The sequence below is a fragment of the Mirounga angustirostris genome, unplaced genomic scaffold (assembly GCF_029215605.1).
Source record: "Mirounga angustirostris isolate CCGP_5_RB_7025 unplaced genomic scaffold, mMirAng1.0.hap1 SCAF_12, whole genome shotgun sequence".
In the NCBI taxonomy this organism is placed as follows: domain Eukaryota; kingdom Metazoa; phylum Chordata; class Mammalia; order Carnivora; family Phocidae; genus Mirounga; species Mirounga angustirostris.
Window position 1 is genome coordinate 91,082,545 of NW_026991720.1, and position 22,593 is coordinate 91,105,137.

A 22,593-nucleotide genomic window follows, 5' to 3' on the forward strand; every position below is an offset into this window, starting at 1 on the left:
TTTTCCATCTTTTTGTGTCTTCTTCAATTTCTGTCATGAGTGTTCTGTAGTTCCTAGAGTAGAGATCCTTTACCTCTTTGGTTAGGTTTATTCCAAGGTATCTTACGGTTTTTGGTGCCATTGTAAATGGAATCGTTTCTCTAATTTCTCTTTCTACAGTTGCGTTGTTAGTGTATAAGAAAGCAACTGATTTCTGTGCATTGATTTTGTATCCTGCCACATTACTGAATTGCTGTATGAGTTCTAGTAATTTGGGGGTGGAGTCTTTTGGATTTTCCACATAAAGTATCATGTCATCTGCTAAGAGAGAGAGTTTGACTTCTTCTTTGCCAATTTGAATACATTTTACTTTTTTGTTGTTGTCTGATTGCTGTTGTTAGGACTTCTAGTACTATGTTGAACAATGGTGGCGAGAGTGGGCATCTTTGACGTGTTCCTGATCTTAAGGGAAAGGCTCTCAGCTTTTCCCCATTAAGGATGATATTCACTGTGGGTTTTTCATAGATGGATTTTATGACATTGAGGAATGTTCCCTCTAACCCTATAGTCTGAAGAAAGCAGTGATCACCAAGGCAGCATGGTATTGCCACAAAAACAGACATATAGGCCAATGGAAAAGAATAGAGAACCCATTATGGATCCTCAATTCTATGGACAAAGCAGGAAAAAATATGCAATGGAAAAAAGACAGTCTCCTCAATAAATGGTGCTGGGAAAATTGGACAGCTCTATACAGAGAATGAAACTCGACCATTCTCTAACACCATACACAAAGGTAAACTCAAAGTGGATGAGAGACCTCAATGTGAGACAGGAATCCATCAAAATCCTAGAGGAGAACATAGGCAGTAACCTCTTTGACATCGGCCACAGCAACTTCTTTCAAGATACATCTCCAAAGGCTAGTGAAACAAAAGCAAAAATGTACTTTTGAGACTTCATCAAGATAAAAAGCTTCTGCACAGCAAAGGAAACAGTCAACAAAACAAAGAGGCAACCCACAGAATGGGAGAAGATATTTGCAAATGACACTACAGATAAAGGGCTGGTATCCAAGATCTATAAAGAACTTCTCAAATTCAACACCCAAAAAACAAATAATCAAGTCAGAAAGTGGGCAGAAGATATGAAAAGACACTTCTCCGAAGAAGACATACAAATGGCTAACAGACACATGAAAAAATGTTCATCATTATTAGCCAGCAGGGAAATCCAAATCAAAACCATTGAGATACCACCTTACACCAGTTAGAATGGCAAAAATGGACAGGGAGAGAAACAACAAATGTTGGGAGAGGTTGTGGAGAACGGGGAACCCTCTTACACTGTTGGTGGGAATGCAAGTTGGTACAGCCACTTTGGAAAACAGTGTGGAGGTGCCTCAAAAATTTAAAAATAGAGCTACCCTATGACCCAGCAATTGCACTCCTGGGTATTTAGCCCAAAGACACAGATGTAGTGAAAAGAAGGGCCATATGCACCCCAATGTTCATAGCAGCAATGTCTGCAATAGCCAAACTGTGGAAAAAGCCAAGTTGCCCTTCAACAGATGAATGGATAAAGAAGATGTGGTCCATATACACAATGGAATAATGCTCAGCCATCAGAAAGGATGAATAACCCAACTTTTACATCAACATGGATGGGACTGGAGGAGATTATGCTAAGTGATATAAGTCAAGCAGAGAAAGTCAATTATCATATGGTTTCACTTATTTGTGGAACATAAAGAATAGCATGGAGGACATTAGGAGAAGGAAGGGAAAAATGAAGGGGGGCGGTAATCGGAGGGAGAGATGAACCATGAGAGACTATGGACCCTGAGAAACAAACTGAGGGTTTTAGAGGGGAGGGGGTGGGGGGAGGGGTTAGGCCGGTCAGGTTATGGGTATTAAGGAGTTCACGTACTGCATGGAGTACTGGGTGTTATACGAAAACAATGACTTGTGGATCACTACATCAAAAACTAATGATGTTTTGTATGGTGACTAACATAATAAAATAAAATAAAACTTTAAAAAATGATAACACAGTATTTCAGTTAGCTGGATGACAATAAAGCCATAGGTACTATTTCTTCCCAAGAGTTTTTTTTTATTCTTTTATTAAACTTATTTTGAGGACATTTACTCTATTCTAAATATGATGCAGGACACTTATAACTTCCCAATAAGGCAGGGGAGGTCAGATAAAAACGCTAAAATAATACAATGAAGATCCATTTACCCATGACCTAGACTTGTCACAAATGTTACCACATTTGCTCTATGTGCCTACCCATGTTTATATAATCCAGCAAACACTCTCATGAGCTGACACACAGCAAACTAAACTTTCTAAGGAACTGTTTCCCTAGGTGGGTTGGTTTGGTTTTTATTGGAACAGGTTGGGAGATGGTACAACCATCCTTAGTGTAGCATGTCATGAGTTTGCTCATTGGCCTTGCATACACTCTGAGCAAGAGCGTAACAGCTGACAGTACTGAGAAGAGGTACAGAGGGGAGAGGGATAGGATCTGTGCTTACAGTGACCTTCTGTGATGACCACTGGATGAACAAAGACCCTCTTACCACCGCATCTGGGATTTAATAATATCGCTGATATGTAACAACCTGAAGGACATTGCTAATACCGAAAACCCAGAGACATTTCTAGAGAACATGCACCCTGAACATTAAGGAGAGAAAGAATTAAGATGGATTTGTTCAATTTACTGGACATCTAGTATCCACTATCTCTCAGGTGCTTAAGATGCTGGCACCTACAGTCTACAGGCTTCTGCTTTCCACATCTGCCCAGGGAGCCACAGTATGGCAGAAAGATGACAGGTCTGCACAACTTCAGAGTAGGGATTAATGGCCTGTAAATCACAGGAATGATGTCAAGACTCAATCGAAGGAGACTCTGCATAGAACATACTCAGTCACGTGCTTCCCCATCAGGAGCTCCTTCCCGTCTCCCCAGCTCATTCTTCTGCATTCCCCTTCCCCCCTTCCTCTCCTGGCCTCTTGGCACCAGCTAACCCCCACTCTCTGTCCATACCTCAAACCATGTTCAAAAATACAGAATCTCAGGGCGCCTGGGTGGCTCAGTTGGTTAAGCGACTGCCTTCAGCTCAGGTCATGATCCTGGAGTCCCGGGATCGAGTCCCACATCGGGCTCCCTGCTCGGCGGGGAGCCTGCTTCTCCCTCTGACCCTCCCCCATCTCGTGCTCTCTCTCTCTCTGTCTCATTCTCTCTCTCAAATAAATAAATAGAATCTTTAGAAAAATAAAAATAAAATAATGCTTAAAAAAATACAGAATCTCAAAAAAGCTTCACACCATGAGATGCTTTGTAGAGGGGTAAAATATAAAATGCAAAATGGGGAAAGTACAAAAAGTCTAGGCATTGTTAGACGTTCAGGAGTCTGGGAACCTCAGAAGGTTGTGAGGCCAACTTACACAATGATTTAAGAATATTGGCAGGGCCCCAGATGAAAAATAAACTGCACTGCATGGCTACTGCTGCTGAAGGAACCCACGGTGCTGCGGGTGACCCACCAGGGCAACAGACGGACCAAATCGGGGCTTGAAATGCAATTTTCTTCCTTCGAATTTCCATATTCCTAATTCTTTCTGTGTTAAAAGAATGCTAACATGTTTACTTTGAAAAAATATCAACCGAAAGAAGAGGCAGCTGGTCCAGAAATATAGCTACGGTTGAAAAGAAAAGCCAGGGCGGGGCGCCTGGGTGGCTCAGTTGGTTAAGCGACTGCCTTCGGCTCAGGTCATGATCCTGGAGTCCCGGGATCGAGTCCTGCATCGGGCTCCCTGCTCAACGGGGAGTCTGCTTCTCCCTCTGACCCTCCCCTCTCATGCTCTCTCTCTCTCTCTCTCTCTCATTCTCGCTCTCAAATGGATAAATAAAATCTTTAAAAAAAAAAAAAAGAAAAGAAAAGCCAGGGCGATATTCAAAACCAGGTGACAGATACCTGGGAAGTGAGGGGTGTGCATGCACAGGATTGCAGGATGGCCTCTGTCTGGATTGACCAGATAAAAAAGACCCTTTTGCAAACTTATTAAGCAAGTTGAAAATCTACTTCCATTTGATTGGGTAGGAAAAATAGGATGATTTCATGAACTTAAAATGTGAGATGCAGCGTTTGGCCAGAAAGCGGAGAAGTAAGGGTGTCAGAGTTAATGGTGCTAACATGACGCCCACAGCCATGTGACTGCAAGGCTGTGCCGCTGTCTTGCCTTCCCCCACTGCAGGTACGCCCAGCAAGAACGGCGATATGGGCCTGGAGGAATGAACTTGGATGGTCAAAAGATAATCCATCTGGGTTTGTAAAGGAGAATGCTATATGAAAGAGAGAAAATGGGCAACATCATTGTTGGGAAAAGATTTAGGCAAAATACCTGAAGGTTACCTACTATGAAAAAAAAAAATCCGAAAACAGGTAATCTCTTCTGAGACGTAGATAGGCAAGCAGGGACCCTGCCCCGAGCCCTGCCCCTCAGGGGGCCCCCACCCTTTTGAGCACCTTTCCTGGTATTTTCTGATTCCTCTTTTGGTGGTGGAAGCTGTGGCTAGCAAGGCTATCCTGTCAGGGCACCCCGCGTCTGCAGCAGGACCACGTGGGCCTGGCCCACCCCCTCCTCTTTGGAGCGCTCTGTGACCCTACTCTATATGGAGGAGCTCTGGGGCTCACGTCACGTCTACCCAGTCGTCCTGGAACGTGGTGGCCAGGTTTGTTTCCAAGAGGGCAGCTGGTGAGCAGACTGCTCCCACTGGCTAGGCTAGCATGGCATTTCGTGTATGGAATCCCCTGAGACTGACCACCAGAACGTTGCTGACACGCTCACTTCAAGAGACTCAAACTGGTTATATGGACAGAACCCCCCCAACCCACCGCCCCCCAAGCAAAAATATTTGCTCAGAGCTACAGTCCCTGTGGAAAGCCCTGCTGGGAAAGGAGGGTGAACCTGGATGGAATTAGAAGAGAAGGCAGTCCAAAACATTGAAGGAAAAAGAAAAAACCTTGCATGTGTACATATCTATGTGTATATATACACGATTGCTTTCTCTGTCTTGATCTGTTAAAATCCTATTTATATGCCATAAATTTGGTCTCCAGGAACATAATACCTTCTAAATAAAAAATGTTTCACCCAACGCCCATTTCCCTGGAACAGGTAGTGCTTTGGGAGGAAAGGGAGACTGTTTGAGAAACTCTGATTTAAACAAACAGGGCTTTTGTTGAACTTCTCAGAGCCTTGAACACACTGACATAAACTATGTAAAGAAAAAGGGGATGCAGCCCCTCCCAGCCTCTTATGACCAGGAACCACTTTTCACAGCATCTTATGGGATGTGATGGAAAATGCTGTTTTAAAAGAATAATGCAGGAACATACACACACACACACACACACATACAAACACACAGGAGATTTCTTCCTATTTAGTTTCTTGGGAGGGAAAAATAGAGAGGGCTGGGTTTGTCCTCTGGCAGTTCCATTTTTGTAAACACAGAACCAGAGAAGCAAGGTCAGCCCTTTGGTGTTGACACACAGACCTCTCCCTGTAAGCAGGCAAGGCTATCTCACAGAGAAGATTCTATGAGAGAGTTAAGATCTGGGGCCATTAGAGGGCTCTGTAGGTCTGACGGATTTGTTTCGAATCCCATGACACACTCAGGAGAGACTGTCACTGTAATGAAGCTTGGTGGACGAGACATACAAATCTGTCAGTGGGGAGGAATATCTCAGTCACCACATCTGGAGCTTATGGCTGGGATTAATACAAATGCTGTTCTTCCCCACTGAGGCTCAGGATAAAAATAGCAAACTGGGGACATAAACCTATCTGTTCAATGCAGAATGACTTAATATCCTTTGTAAAAATATCAAAATAAAATTGAAACAGACCACTCCCTATTATTATAAATGCATGTATCTGGGAGAAAAGCTTTTCAGCTACATCTCAGCTTGCTAGCTTCCAAGACTCTGATCCCATACAGCTGGTGTTTCTATTTATTCGTTTTCATTGTTTACCTGTGCATGTCTAAAAACATCACAGTCCCGGGGCAACACTCTCGGGCCCCCTCCCTCTTCCGGAGCTCTGTACTATCACTTTGCTATCGCTCAATAAACCTTGCTTTGCTGCCCACCAAATAAATAAATAAATAAAATAAAAACAGTCCTGATGAGACAGTCTGTTCACTTAGAATATGCAGCTTGACAAATAATCTGATCAACACATCTGATATTACAAGCATGCACATATGTGTATGTGGGAGTCCAACGGTCAGAAATATGGAGTATTTCCAGTCACGCAGTTTTTAAGTGGAGCAGTTATAAATGGTCAATCAAGATATACCCTTGACTCAGCTGGATATTTCCCTGGAAGAAATCTGTTCATTCACTGTGGTACTTTGTTCATGGCCATACATTTGGAAATGCTGGCCAACAACAGTGGTTCTCACAGCGTGATCCCACAACCTGCAGCATCAGCATCACTGGGAGGCTTGTGAGGAGTACAGATTCTTGGCCCCCACTCCAGATCTGCTGACTCAGAAACTCTGCTGCATGTGACCCCAAAGGGGTGAAGGAACACATATCTGTGGATATCTACAGAGGAACAAGCAACAGAGAAAGCAGTCAAGAAGCTTCAGGGAAAGGCAGCATCTGTGGACTTTAAAGTAAAGCTAGATCATATCACTCAGTAAGTGAGAAAGTGCACTGAGACATAAATCCCTGTCTCACGCCGTCTCTTGACATGGTGACATGAGACGAACAGCCACTTAGTCAATGGAGAAGCTTCTGGTCACACACTGTGGTCCACCGCGGGAGCCATGCTGCTTCAGATGTGGAAAAAAACAGAGAAACCCCCTTCTCCCTCCTCCCGATGAAAAGAAAACAATATAAATGAAGCTTAGCCCCCAAAATGCACCCCCACAAGGTCTCTGGTGGTTAGTTCTTTCAAAACCACCCAGCACACCCAACCAGCGTGTTATAAAAGGTCCTCCCCAGGGCCATGGAGCGGTGCGCCAAGACCAGCCAGGCTGGGGCAGGCGGCCCTCCAGCCAACTGCGTCACTGTGGCAGCCCCAGCCCGAGCCCCTTCTGCTTTGAAAGGTGCCGGCTCTCCCTCTGTCCGACTCTTGACTTTTCCCATGACCGCTACTCAACAGTATCGTGAAAGTTCGTGCCCTTAGAAGTACTTCAGGGCCTCTTCTAGCATTTGTAATTTAAAAAGTGCTTTCTTTTTTTTTTCCTATGACGAAGGACCCTTATGTGAGCCATCCAACTGCAAATAACAAAACATTTTAAAGGAAAGAACATTTTTGAACCCCAGCTTTGCTTTAGAACTTGTCTATGCGCCATGTTGCCTCGACTTCAGTTGCCTCGGGTGCTAAATGGAGGGGTCTTCAGCCAAGAACATGTGGCTTCTAGGTGAGCACACTCTGTATTAGTGGATGGGACTGAGAGCATGTTCTTCAAGGGTGCAGGGGAAAGCAACTTGAATAAGGATATGATCACCCTAAAACACTCTCAGTCTGAAAACTGATGTAGCAAAAAAGAGAAGGAAGCTGAGCTGTTAGCCAATCAAAGGGACGGGACCAGGTTGGAAATGAAAACTGCTGGAGTTTGGGGCCCATGCAATGGCAGGTGCCAGGTAGAGCCCTGGCTCTGAGACCACTATCCCTGGAGGCATCTATGGAGCCACAGAGATTATCTGTCCGTGTGCTCATCAACATGCAAGGCTCCCTCCTCAAAGGAGCTGCTAAATCACATGTCAAGGCCCTGTTACCTTACCAAACTCACCATCTCCTACCAACAACAGAAGAAGGAAAACAACAGCTAAAAGCTATTGCACCTTATTGATAAACGCCCTTAAAAGCAATGACACATTACGATTTGCCACTGCGTTGCTTCTTAGTTTCTATTTCTTGAGCTCTCTGTGATTAGTACATCATTCCTGTCATTATCAACAGGATGTGATTGTAATTGGCATGTTGTACACAGTGTTGTTATGGACGCACTCAGTAATTACAGCACTGCGTTCACACCTCTTGCAAAATGTAGGTATTATTTCTGACCCTGAGAACACTGGGAGCAAGTGATATTGGCAGGATGTGTCTGAGGACTTTCACTCTTAAAGAAATGGCTTCAATGGCATGAGGAACAGCTCTGGAGGTGAAGAATCTTCATTCTCAAGGCAATGGGACAACCAAGTGGCCAGTAGAGAGGGCTGTGCCGCCTATCAAGGGAGCTGGAGCTGGAGAAGGTGCGCCCAGGTCTCTTTGCCAAATCATGTAAATGGATACAGTTACTTGTGCTGAAGGGCGAAAGGCTTAAAAATATTCACCTCTTTTAATTTCATTTTCCTATTCTCTACCAGGAAGCAATATAAAAGAAACAACTGAGAGTGTAAACATGAATTAACATATATTGATGTTCGCAGAAGTGCTGGTAAAAAAACAGGAAAATGGGAAGCGACCTGTGACTGCAATCATGGGCTAGTCCATCCATCAGATGGAATACTCTGGCTATACATTTTCTTTTGAAAAGATGATATTATGACATGAAAAAGATGTTCAATAAGATTAAGTAGAAAAGTCAGGAATCCATAACAATACAATCTGAATGTTGTGGTACAGAACATAAACCTAGAAACCAAAGCCTGAAGGAAAATACACCAAAGTGCATCAGTGGCTACGTGAGAGTAGTATGATGTAAGTGATCGTTAAAATTCTTCATTTTACACTTTTTAGTATTTCCAAATACTGTGTGTACACCTTCCATTTGAGAATGCTTTAGACATACCACGTGATTAAAGCCAACCTGGATGAGACCGGAAATGACGCTGCTGGCTCTAACATCTGCCACCTTGAAAGCTGGTCCCTGAGAGTCCCTCTGCCTTGGTACCTGTGTGCTCATCCCAGCTCTGCAGCAGGCTCTTACCTGTGAAGGTGTCGTCACACTGATTTCCGGAACAAAGTTGTCCTCGAAGAAACTGATGATGTTCTCCTGCTGGAGTTCCTTCGTTGGGGTGACTTTAGGCAGAGGTGGGACGGGAGGCCCCTTCCTTGTCTACAAAACATCAGAGACACAAGCAAATTAATTCGGCCAAAGACAGCATGTGAGATGTGTAGAAATGCCACATGAACAGCACTGGGCGGACATTATCGGTCACTGACTGACATTTAGATATACACAGAGAAATAAGGGACCTGATTGAGTAGAGAATGCTGTCTGCCTTGGTGGCTCTGGGAGCACCAACAAGCAAGGGCCCCCCGAGAAACACTCAGGCAAGGTGACCCCATCCATCTCAATGCCAATTCTACATGCAGGGCCACAAGGCCAGGCGCCCACACCTCTCAAGTTAAACTAGGGCGACCCCCTTTGTGAAGTCAACCGAAACGGATTCCTCACTTCAGCAAGAAATTCGAATTTTAACACTACAATCAGGAAAGCTTTTCACTGGACTCAGTGAAACCACCCACAGACAGCACGAACTTCAGTTTCCAATAGAGTGTTTTGAGAAGAACTTCACAGATCTATTCCATGGATCTTCTCACCACTTTCCTTAGTTTCAAAGACTTGAACTTCAAGTCTTGTTGTAGGAATTTCATCTTCACCCCAAGTGGGGAAGACAAGGGTGGCAATGTTTCTCTATATTGACCTTTTCCAGTCCTTACTGTGTTTCTCAATCGCTTGTTCCAGATGCTTTTGTTGAGTGTCTACTCATGTGCCACACCCTGTGGGTGATACCAAAAATGTGAAGTGGTATATAAACATCATGGCTTTCTTGGCCATACTTGCTCCAAGTGTAACCTTAATTGCTAGAGGAGGGAATGTCCAGGGAGAAGGTGAGATTGATCAGGGCCTTCTGAGAGCGAGAAGTGGGAGGTGAGGAGGGCATGCAAGCCTAAGGAAGCTGAGGCTGTGGAGAGAAGTCTCAACCACCCAAACAGGAATCCAAATTGGAGAACTAAGTTGATTCCTTAGTAACCATCAAAATGCCTACAGCCTCAAAGCCTCCCCAACTGGAAACTCCTTTCAGTGCCCTAGCACCATGGGATTATCCCCAGATGGGGTCACCTCATCACGAGTTCTTCCATTCTCCCCAGTGTATTTGACCTCTTCCTACCTGTGAAGGTGACCTAGGCCTTGCTGGTGCAGGAGACGCAGGTGTCAGCGTGTGATTGGGACTAGCTGTCGGGCTCGGGATGGGTGAAGGCTCCTCGGGTGGTGAGGGTGTCTTTGCGATGCGGAGAGGACCAGAATCGCTAGGTGAACACACAAGAGTCAGCAATGAGCCTTCTAAAGAACAGCACTTACTTTCCAGGGGTATTCTGTCCCAGAGGAATCTGGAGGCACTTCTGGTTCTATCAGGCATCTAGCCCCCTTCTAAGTTAATTCTGGTGGTTATTAACAGTGTTGGTGATACTGGTACCATTTATTGTCTGTGGTCTGTGTGCCAGACCCCATTCATGTATATTCTCTCTGTCACAACACCCTTGCATCACTGTCCCCACTTTACAGGTAGTAAAGTGGGGCACAGAAAGGTTAAATACCCCTAAAGTCACTCAGCAATTTGGTGGGTCTGAATTCAGGCCGTGGGAACGCAAACCCCCTGTTCTTTCCATTGTGCCAAAGAGACTCTGTGAGAACCTTCCAAATATAAGCTGCCTTAGCTGAACTACCTTCACTTTTGATTTACAAGAGAATCTTGCTATGCCATAATGTATAGAAAAACCTACCCTGAAAATTATAAATCTGACGGTAAAGGCATTCTCAGGATAGTGTTAAGATTTTATAGAAATCGGGGTGCCTGGGTGGTTCAGTGGGTTAAGCGTCTGCCTTTGGCTCAGGCCATGATCTCAGGGTCCTGGGATCGAGCCCCACATGGGGCTCCCTGCTCAGCGGGGAGGCTGCTTCTCCCTCAGCCCATCCCCCCACTTGTACGTACTTTCTCTCTCAAGTAAATAAAGATTTTATAGAAGTCTTTTGTGATAACATTTGGAAACAAATTCCTTAGTTATTCCTCTTTCTACACCTTATAAAACAAAGACTCGGCTCAGACACCTTGACAAAGCAAACAAATTATGTGAAGGCAGAGAGTCAGTAACGTTTTCTGAGAGCCCACTGCATTGCTGGCACTGGGCCAGATGCCTGGAACCAGCCCAGATGCAATGAGCAGGAGGGCACTTGGGACACATCCTACTCTCTAAGTCTTTCTAATGTCTACAGATTGAGGGAGTAGGGTCTGTACCTCAAAATAAACAAGCACATACAGCAGAGCATGGTCTACATAGCCAAGGGAGTGGGTCCTGTGGAGAAAACAGATGAGCTGCATGATTGAGGCTGTGCCAGCAATCATGGCCTCTGCCGGGAAGCGTGGCCCCAATCTATGCTCAACAGGGAGTCCACTGAGCTCACTCACCACCTCGTTCTGCAGAGGAATGATGAAAAAAATTAAAGGAACATTTGTTAAGCTGCCGTGGCCCCATTCTCTCTTCGTTTTATCTGATTCAGCAATATTGATATTTTCATGTTGTCCCTTTCATGTCTCTATGAGGGAATAACTCTTAACTTTTTCATGTACGTCACTGCTAAAACACCCAATGTCATTTTGATGTTCTTATTACAACTTTTTCTTTGTTTCAAGTTCGTATTATATTGGAAACAGCAGTCCTTTCCCCTATTCTTTTAGGGAATGCTCTTTTCCTTAGAAAGGTAAGAGATACTAAACGCTTACCTTGTATAACCACTGTAGCAGAGACTATTATGAGTACAGCAAATACAGAACATCAAAAAAGAAAATTAGCTCTCTCCAGAGAGATCTCAAAATATGCTGATGGGGGCATCTGTGCAGGAGTGTGTGTTTTTATAAATGTGTGTGTATGACTGTTTATGTTGATTGACATTAAAAATGTAAATATTACCTTACAAGCCATTTAATTCAATACCATCTTTTTTTCTCTGTTGATTAAAAAAAAAAATGAGATCTTTAACCAGAGGATTAATTGGATACACTTAAGGAAGGCAAAGTAAGTTAACTGCAGAGTCATAAAATGGAAAGCTAGATCTTTTGACTTCCAGCCCAAGGCTCATTAGCCTGCATTCCTTGAGTACATAATGCCTGAGAAGGAAGGAATAAAGGGATTCCAAAATCACAGGAGAAAGCTGGTGGGAGGCCAACTCCTGGAAAGGTAGACAATTCACTTACAAATCGCTGGGCCTTTGGTATATTTGACGGGCATACTCACGATAACAATGCGCAAGAGAATCAAAACAATGCAGTGTTGGGAGGGGAGGAGCAAGATGGCGGAGGAGTAGGAGACCTAAATTTCGTCTGGTCCCAGGGATTCAACTAGATAGGAATCAGCCCATTCTGAACACCTATGAACTCAACAGGAGATTGAAGAAAAGAATAGCAGCAACTCTCTGAACAGAAAAGCGACCACTTTCTGGAAGGTCTGTTCTGATTTGTTTAGTGTGTATTTTTCGGGGGTTGTTGTTACACTGTTAGCATTTTGTTCTCTCATTCATCTATTCTCCTCTGGACAAAATGACAAGATGGAAAAACTCACCTCAAAAAAAAAAAGAAAGAACAAGAGGTAGTACTGACTGCCAAGGACCTAATCAATACAGACAGTTGTAAGATGTCGGAACTAGAGTTCAGAATCACGATTTTAAAGATACTAGCTGGGATTGAAAAAAGCTTGGAAGATAGTAGAGAAATGCTGTCTGGAGAAATAAAACAACTAAAATCTAACCAAGTCGAAATCAAAAAGGCTATTAATGAGGTGCAATAAAAAATGGAGGCTCAAACTGCTAGGATAAATGAGGCAGAAAAGAGAATTAGGGATATAGAAGACCAAATGATGGAAAATAAAGAAGCTGAGAAAAAGAGAGATAAACAACTACTGGATCACGAGGACAGAATTCGAGAGATAAGTGATACCGTAAGATGAAACAGTATTAGAATAACTGGGATCCCAGAAAAAGAAGAAAAAGAGAGAGGGACAGAAGATATATTGGAGCAAATTATAGCAGAGAACTTCCCTAATCTGGGGAAGGAAACAAGCATCAAAATCCAGGAGGCACAGAGAACCCCCATCAAAATCAATAAAAATAGGTCAACACCCCGAAATCTAATAGTAAAACGTACAAGTCTCAGAGACAAAGAGAAAATCCTGAAAGCAGCTTGGGAGAAGAGATAATGTAACCTACAATGGTAGAAACATTAGATTGGCAACAGACCTATCCACAGAGACCTGGCAGGACAGAAAGGACTGGCATGATATATTCAGAGCACTAAATGAGAAAAATATGCAGCCAAGAATACTATATCCAGCTAGGCTGTCACTGAAAATAGAAGGAGAGAGAAAAAGCTTCCAGGACAAACAAAAACTGAAGGAATTTGCAAACACGAAACCAGCCCTACAAGAAATCTTGAAAGGGGTCCTCTAAACAAAGAGAGAGCCTAAAAGCAACATAGAACAGAAAGGAACATCGACAATATACAGTAACAGTCACCTTACAGGCAGTACAGTAGCACTAAATTCCTATCTTTCAATAGTTACCCTGAATGTAAATGGGCTAAATGCCCCAATCAAAAGACACAGGCTGTCAGATTGGATAAAAAAAATAAGACCCATCGATATGCTGTCTGCAAGAGACTCATTTTAGACCCAAAGACACCCCCAGATTGAAAGTGAAGGGGTGGAAAACCGTTTACCATGCTAATGGACACCAAAAGAAAGCTGGGGTGGCAATCCTTATATCAGACAAATTAGATTTTAAACCAAAGACTGTAATAAGAGATGAGGAAGGACAATTATATCCTACTTAAAGGGTCTATCCAACAAGAAGATCTAACAATTGTAAATCTCTATGCCCCTAACATGGGAGCAGCCAATTATATAAGCCAATTAATAACAAAAGCAAAGAAACACATCGACAACAATACAAAATAGTGGGGGACTTTAACAACCCCCTCAACGAAATGGACAGATCCCCTAAGCAAAAGATCAACAAGGAAATAAAGACTTTGACACACTGGACCAAATGGACTTCACAGATATGTTCAGAACATTCCATCCCAAAGCAACGGAATACACATTCTTCTCTAGTGCCCATGGAACATTCTCCAGAATAGATCACATCCTAGGTCACAAATCAGGTCTCAACGGGTACCAAAAGACTGGGATTATTCCCTGCCTATTTTCGGACCACAATGCTTTGAAACTAGAACTCAAAAAGAGGAAAGTTGGAAAGAACTCAAATACATGGAGGCTAAAGAGCATGCTACTAAAGAATGAATGGGTCAACCAGGAAATTAAAGAAGAGTTAAAAATTCATGGAAACCAATGAAAATGAAAACACAATGTTCAAAATCTTTGGGATGAAGCAAAGGCAGTCCTAAGAGGAAAGTATATAGCAATACAAGCCTTTCTCAAGAAACAAAAAAGGTCTCAAATACACAACCTAACCCTACACCTAAAGGAGCTGGAGAAAGAACAACAAATAAAGCCTAAACCCAGCAGGAGAAGAGAAATTATAAAGATCAGAGCAGAACTCAATGAAATAGAAACCAAAAGAACAGTAGAACAGATAAAAAAAACTAGGAGCTGGTTCTTTGAAAGAATTAACAAGATTGATAAACCCCTGGCCAGACTTACCAAAAAGAAAAGAGAAATGACCCAAATCAACAACATCATGAATGAAAGAGGAGAGATCACAACCAACACCAAAGAAATACAAACAATTATAAGAACATATGATGAGCAACTCTATGCCACCAAATTAGATAACCAGGAAGAAATGGATGCATTCCTAGAGATGTATCAACTACCAAAACTGAACCAGGAAGAAACTGAAAACCTGAACAGACCTATAACCACTAAGGAAATTGAAGCAGTCATCAAAAATCTCCCAACAAAGAAAAGCCCATGGCCAGATGGCTTCCCAGGGGAATTCTACCAAACATTTTTTTTTTTAATTCTTATGTTAATTCCCATACATTACATCATTAGTTTTAGATGTAGTGTTCCATGATTCATTGTTTGTGCGTAACACCCAGTGCTCCATGCAGAATGTGCCCTCCTCAATAACCACCACCAGGCTAACCCATCCTCCCACCCCCTCCCCTCTAGAACCCTCAGTTTGTTTTTCAGAGTCCATCATCTCTCATAGTTCATCTACCCCTCCGATTTCCCCCACTTCATTCTTCCCCTCCTGCTACCTTCTTCTTCTTCTTCTTCTTCTTTTTTTTTTAACATGTATTGCATTATTTGTTTCAGAGGTTACAGATCTGAGATTCAACAGTCTTGCACAATTCACAGCGCTTACCAGAGCACATACCCTCCCCAGTGTCTATCACCCAGTCACCCCATCCCTCCCACCCCACCCCCTACTCCAGCAACCCTTTGTTTCCTGCGATTAAGAATTCCTCATATCAGTGAGATCATATGATACATGTCTTTCTCTGTTTGACTTATTTCACTCAACATAATACCCTCCAGTTCCATCCACGTCGTTGCAAATGGCAATATCTCATTCCTTTTGATGGCTGCATAATATTCCATTGTATATATATACCACTTCTTCTTTAGCCATTCATCTGTCGACGGACATCTTGGCTCAATCCACAGTTTGGCTATTGTGGACATTGCTGCTATAAACATCGGGGTGCACGTACCCTTTCGGATCCCTACTTTTGTATCTTTGGGGTAAATACCCAGTAGTGCAATTGCTGGATCATATTCTACCAAACATTTCAAGAAGAATTAATACCTATTCTTCTGAAAATGTCAAAGAAAAAACAGAAATGGGGGCGCCTAGGTGGCTCAGTTGGTTAAGCGACTGCCTTCGGCTCAGGTCATGATCCTGGAGTCCCGGGATCAAGTCCCGCATCAGGCTCCCTGCTCGGCAGGGAGTCTGCTTCTCCCTCTCCCACTCCCCGTTTGTGTTCCCTCTCTCGCTGTGCGTTTCTCTGTCAAATAAATAAATAAAATCTTTAAAAAAAAAAAACAAAACAGAAATGGAAGGAAAACTTCCAAACACAAGACACCATCAAAAAGGAGAATTACAGACCAATATCCTTCATGAACATGGATGCAAAAATTCTCACCAAAATACTAGCCAATAGGATCCAACAGTACATTAAAAGGATTATTCACCATGACCAAGTGGGATTTATCCCTGGGCTGCAAGGTTGGTTCAACATCCACAAATCAATCAACGTGATACAATACATTCACAAAAGAAAGAACAAGAATCATATGATCCTCTCAATAGATGCAGAAAAAGCATTTGACAAAGTACAGCATCCTTTCTTGATCAAAACTCTTCAGAGTATAGGGATAGAGGGTACATACCTCAATATCATAAAAGCCATCTATGAAAAACCTACAGCGAATATCATTCTCAATGGGGAAAAACTGAGAGCTTTCCCCCTAAGGTCAGGAATACGGCAGGGATGTTCACTATCACCACTGGTATTCGACATAGTATTAGAAGTTCTAGCCACAGCAATCAGACAACAAAAAGAAATCAAAGGCATCCAAATTGGCAAAGAAGAAGTCGAACTTTAACTCTTTGCAGACGATATGATACTGTATGTGGAAAACCCCAAAGACTCCACCCCAAAACGGCTAGAACTCATACAGGAATTCAGTAAAGTGGCAGGATATAAAATCAATGCACAGAAGTCAGTGGCATTCCTATACACCAACAACAAGACAGAAGAAAGAGAAATTAAGGAGTCGATCCCATTTACAATTGCACCCAAAACCATAAGATACCTAGGAATAAATCTAACCAAAGAGGCAAAGGATCTGTACTCAGAAAACTATAAAATACTAATGAAAGAAATCGAGGAAGACACAAAAAAATGGAAAAACGTTCCATGCTCATGGATTGGAAGAACAAATATTGTGAAGATGTCAATGCTACCTAGAGCAATCTACACATTTAAGGCAATCCCTATCAAAACACCAACCACTTTTTTCAAAGAAATAGAACAAATCATCCTAAAATTTGTATGGAACCAGAAAAGACCCTGAATAGCTAGAGGAATGTTGAAAAAGAAAAGCAAAGCTGGTGGCATCACAATTCCGGACTTCCAGCTCTATTACAAAGCTGTCATCATCAAGACAGTATGGTACTGGCACAAAAACAGACACATAGATCAATGGAACAGAACAGAGAGCCCACAAATGGACCCTCAACTCTATGATCAACTCATCTTCTACAAAGCAGGAAAGAATGTCCAATGGAAAAAGGACAGTCTCCTCAACAAATGGTGTTGGGAAAATTGGACAGCCACATGCAGAAGAATGAAACTGGACCATTTCCTTACACCACACACAAAAACAGACTCACAGTGGTTGAAGGACCTAAATATGAGACAGGAGTCCATCAAAATCCTAAAGGAGAACACAGGCAGCAACCTCTTTGACCTCAGCCGAAGCAACTTCTTCCTAAAAACATAGCCAAAGGCAAGGGAAGCAAGGGCAAAAATGAACTATTGGGACTTCATCAAGATAAAAAGCTTTTGCACAGCAAAAGAAACAGTTCACAAAACCAAAAGACAACCGACAGAATGAGAGAAGATATTTGCCAATGACATATCAGATAAAGGACTAGTATCCAAAATATATAAAGAACTTATCAAACTCAACACCCAAAGAACAAATGATCCAATCAAGAAATGGGCAGAACACATGAACAGACTTTTTTCCAAAGAAGACATCCAAATGGCCAACAGACACATGAAAAAGTGTTCAATATCGCTCGGCATCAGGGAAATCCAAATCAAAACCTCAATGAGATACCACCTCACACCAGTCAGAATGACTAAAATTAACAAGTCAGGAAATGACAGATGTTGGTGGGGATGTGGAGAAAGGGGACCCTCCTACACTGTTGGTGGGAATGCCTGCTGGTGCAGCCACTCTGGAAAACAGTGTGGAGGTTCCTCAAAAAGTTTAAAATAGAACTACCATATGACCCAGCAATTGCACTACTGGGTATTCACCCCAAAGATACAAATGTGGGGATCTGAAGGGGTACGTGCAACGATGTTTATGGTAGCAATGTCCACAATAGCCAAACTATGGAAAGAGCCAAGATGTCCATGAACAGATGAATGGATAAAGAAGAAGTCGTATATATATACAACGGAATATTATGCAGCCATCAAAAGGAATGAAATCTTGCCATTTGCAATGATGTGGATGGAACTAGAGGGTATTATGCTGAGCAAGATAAGTCAATCAGAGAAAGACATGTATCATATGACCTTACTGATATGAGGAATTCTTAATCTCAGGAAACAAACTGAGGGTTGCTGGAGTGATGGGGGGTGGGAGGGATGGGGTGACTGGTTGATAGACACTGGGGAGGGTATGGGCTATGGTGAGTGCTGTGAATTGTGTAAGACTGTTGAATCACAGACCTGTACCTCTGAAACAAATAATACATTATATGTTAAAAAAAAAAAAAAGCAGAAGATAGCAGAAGGAAGAATAAAGGGGGGGGAATCAGAGGAGGAGACAAACCATGAGAGACTATGGACTCTGAGAAATAAACTGAGGTTTCTAGAGGGGAGAGGGTGGAAGAATGGGTTAGCCTGGTGATGGGTATTAAAATGGTACATACTGAATGGAGCACTGGGTGTTATACGGAAACAATGAATCATGGAACACTACATCAAAAACTAATGATGTAATGTGTGGTTTTTAACATAACATAAAAAAACTAATGATGTAATGTATGGTGATGAACATAACATAATAAAAAAAAGAAAAAAAAACAGTGCAGTGTTTGTGAGGTCAAGTTAAGATGTAGGATGATGGATAGGTCTCACCCATGCCCTCTTTCCTTTCCCAGAATGGACCATTAAACATGCCAGCACCAACGATAAGTATAAGGACTCAGTGTTGTGAGTTTGGGAAATTCCTTTCTTCTCCAAAGAAAATAACAGGTGCACAACTAGAAATTATATGTTAGAAGTTTACACCACTACTGACAGGTCCCATGGAAAATGGAGAAAGGCAGATAGCCAATTCTATTGTGACCATGACAGACGCCCACACTGAGTAAATCTGAAGGCTAAAGGTCAACGTACAAGCACAGAATGAGGCTGCTGTCAGCCTCTATGTGGAAAGGCTCCTTAGTTTTAGATTTTTCTAGAATGAGTAAAATAGCATAGGCTGGTGCAGACTGTAGAAGTTGCAACAAGCATTGTGTTTAAGGTGAACAGACATGACTTGGTTCCGATGAAGACAGCCTACCTGGGAGCTCCTTGAATGGTGAAGGCCTTGTCAGCGTGCTGGTCACCCAGCTTCGTCATCACTTCATACAATTTGTGGCAAAGCTAGAGGGACAGAGACCATTTGTCTATTAGCTGTAAGTCATTCTGGTGCCAATTCAGGCTAATGCTCCAAGAAAGGAACTGTCTACTGAGAATCTTACAGGAGTGTGGACGGTCTCAGGATAACTTAAATTCTGCGAATGGGAAATTTAAAACTCATGTCAAAAATGAAATGCCACAAACACAAATAAACCTTTAAAAAACCAAAATATATTCATTAATCAGAGGATAGAACAGAAAACAAAAACTTATTGCTCCCATTGAGTCTACTAGAGATAAAGTCATATGACCAACCCTGCTGAACTCAGACATTAACTGCTGATTGTTTGAGTGTTCAGACACTCATTTCTCCTCAGCCTAAAAAGTACCACTTGAATGCCAACTTTTAAGCCTGACTAAAAACAAAGCAAAACAAGATTGTGAGACTGGGACACAGAGAAAAAGCATCTCAGAAGAGAAATGGAAACAGCCCATGATTCCTGAGAGCAGGTTGGTACAACCAAAGAAAATCTGGACAAAATAGAGAGAACTATGTGGTCACTACACAACACTGGAGAAACACCACTGGGCGTAATAACGCACCATGAAAACAAACACACAGGTGACGATGCCATGCCATTTCATTCGTGGTCAGAAAAAAAAGTCATTTATTTTATACTCCGCAAGTAAAAATAATCATCATCACTCACCACTGCGATTTCCTTATGAAACTTGGCCTCGAGGCTGGAAACATTTTTGAAAGTGTTGACGTAAAACCCGACTCGTCTACCATGTGGAGACACAAAGGGGAAAGAAGAGTAGGGAAAGATCAGTCAGCAAAACTGCATTTTTAATGGCAATAAAATGCATTAGGGACAGGTTTTCTCTTTGTAATGTTGAGTTAACATTGGACCGAATCTTCTGGCATGGAGTAGAACCTCTCCTAACGCAGCTGACGCCCAGAGACAGTGGTGCGGAGCTGGAGGTGTGTTTCTGATTCAGCAGGTGTCAGGTGGGGATGGAGGATTTGCATTTCTCACAAGCTCTAGGTGACACTGAGGCTGGTGCAGAGAGAACGCTTTCAGAAACGTGGCCCTAAGAGTTTGTTTGTATTTTAGAGGTGTGTCTTGTAAAGGGCTGGAAATAGAGAAGTTTACCATTAATTTTTATACCCTATGCGTGGTCTCGTTTTGGATTCTGAAAAATGTTTGATAGGGGGAAACAGAAAACTGCCAGTTCATTACAATTCCTCAGCTAAAGTAAGAGTGCTTTCACGGAGCAAATAGAAACACAAGCTGTCCATTCATAATATCATGAACGTGTTTGTAAAGCAAAACCATGGGGTAAGTGTGTTCTGGGATAGGAAAGTTTTAGGTCCCTAATAGTAAGCATACACAGCAGCTTCCTAAAAGCGGGTTGGTACAGCTGTGTATTCAGCCTGGTACCTCCTGTATGGGCTCCCTTTTCTCTAAATGAGGGCCCTTTGGACTCTATTAATTCAACCCTTCTGAATCCATCTAGTAATTACTACTTTGATTTAATTCATGTTCTTGTTTCAATAACATTCTCACCAGAACCCTGATTGGTTCATTTGATTCCAAATCCTAAGTAAGGACTTAGGTGCCAGAAACATTAGATAGGCCGCATATATGGAATAAACATATGCTCGCGGGGCGAGGGGGTTGTAATAAGAATATTTATTTGGGGGGAGTAAGAATGTGCCTGTACACAGTAGGACCCCTCTTATTTAAACAATGACATGAGGGGTGCCTGGATGACAATGGTAATGACAGTTAAGTGTCCGATCCTTGATTTTGGCTCAAGTTATGATCTCAGGGTCGTGGGATCAAGCCCTGCATGGGGCTCTGTGCTCAATATGGAGTCAGCTTGAGACTCTCTCCCTATCCCTCCTTCTGTCCCTCCCCTGGTTCGTGTTTGTTCGCTCTCTCTCTCTCTCTCAAATAAATGAATAAAATCTTTAAACAATGACATAAAAGGATAGAGAAAAGGGGGCTTCCCATTTCCCTGTGCATTGTGATGAGCAGGATTCCAATAAGCAGAGGTGGATGAATGTTCCATCATCATTAAAGCCGATAGAAAGAGCAGTCATCTAAACACTTTACATATTCCCTCACTAAATTCTTTTAACTACCCCCGGGGTATTGAGCCTCAGTTTATATTCTGGTCAACTGAGGCACAGAGAGATTAACTGTCCAAGGTCTTGCAATTAGTAAGTGGAGACCCTTTGGGCCCAAAAGGAGGAAAACCAATAGAAAAACATGCACTGTTAGCCAAGAAATTCTGCTTAAGTATGAATATCATTATTTCTGTGCTTTCTGATGAAATCAGGTGATTCAGAATTTTAATAATAAAAATCGAGATTCAGAGATGAAATAATAGGTAAGTACTATATGTATCCCACCAGTAAGACTTATTTTTTCTGTGGCTTAAATTACTGTACCTTAAATTCCTACCACGTTCCACTTAATTTTTTTGACTTTTTATAAGACTGGTTTATTTGGGTTTCCTTCATTTTTTTCAGTTTTATTGAGGTTTTACTGACAAAATGTAAGATATTAAAATTGTGCATTGTGGTGACTTGATATACAATCATGAGGGATTCTCCCTATAAGGTGACACAGCTATCACCTCATACATTTATCTTTTGTGTGAACATTTCTACTCTCTTAGCAAATTTCAATTATATAATATAGTGTTATCAACTATAGTCACCATGTTTTACATTAGATGCTCAGACCTTATGCATCTCATAGCTGTGGGTATCCTTTCACCAACCTCTCCCTATTTTCCCCACCTCCTAGTCCCTGATACCCACTTTTCTACTTCCAATTTCTATGAGTTTGCCTCTTTTTCCTTCAGATTCTACATATAAGTGATATCACGCAGTATCTCCTCACACCTGTTAAAATGGCTATCATCAAAAAGACAAGAGCTAACAAGTACTGGCGAGGATGTAGAGAAAAGGGACCCCTCACGCACTGTTGGTGGGAAGATAAGTGGGTATAGCCACTATGGAAAATTCCTCAAAAAGTTAAAAACAGAACTACCACTGGATCCAGCAATCCCACTGCTGGATAGATTTCTGAAGGAAATGAAAACAGAATCTCAAAGAGATGCAGGCACTGCCTTGTTCATGGCAGCATTCTTCACAGTAGCCAAGATATGAGAGCAATCCAGGTGTCCATCAACTGGTGAATGCTTGAAGATGGGATACATAT

The 22,593-nt window shown here is 42.3% G+C and overlaps 1 protein-coding gene across 1 annotated transcript in view; it reads right to left on the bottom strand.

The window, feature by feature from the left end:
* Positions 1–22,593, bottom strand: part of AMPH (amphiphysin) — a 299,364-nt gene that overhangs the window by 92,443 nt on the left and 184,328 nt on the right. Inside the window, exons 8-11 of the mRNA XM_064575587.1 lie at positions 20,065–20,140; positions 19,296–19,378; positions 10,139–10,277; positions 8,950–9,078 (exon numbers count right to left, since the gene is read on the bottom strand). Coding sequence (XP_064431657.1) covers positions 8,950–9,078; positions 10,139–10,277; positions 19,296–19,378; positions 20,065–20,140 — 427 coding nt within the window. The remainder of the gene's footprint in view (positions 1–8,949; positions 9,079–10,138; positions 10,278–19,295; positions 19,379–20,064; positions 20,141–22,593) is intronic.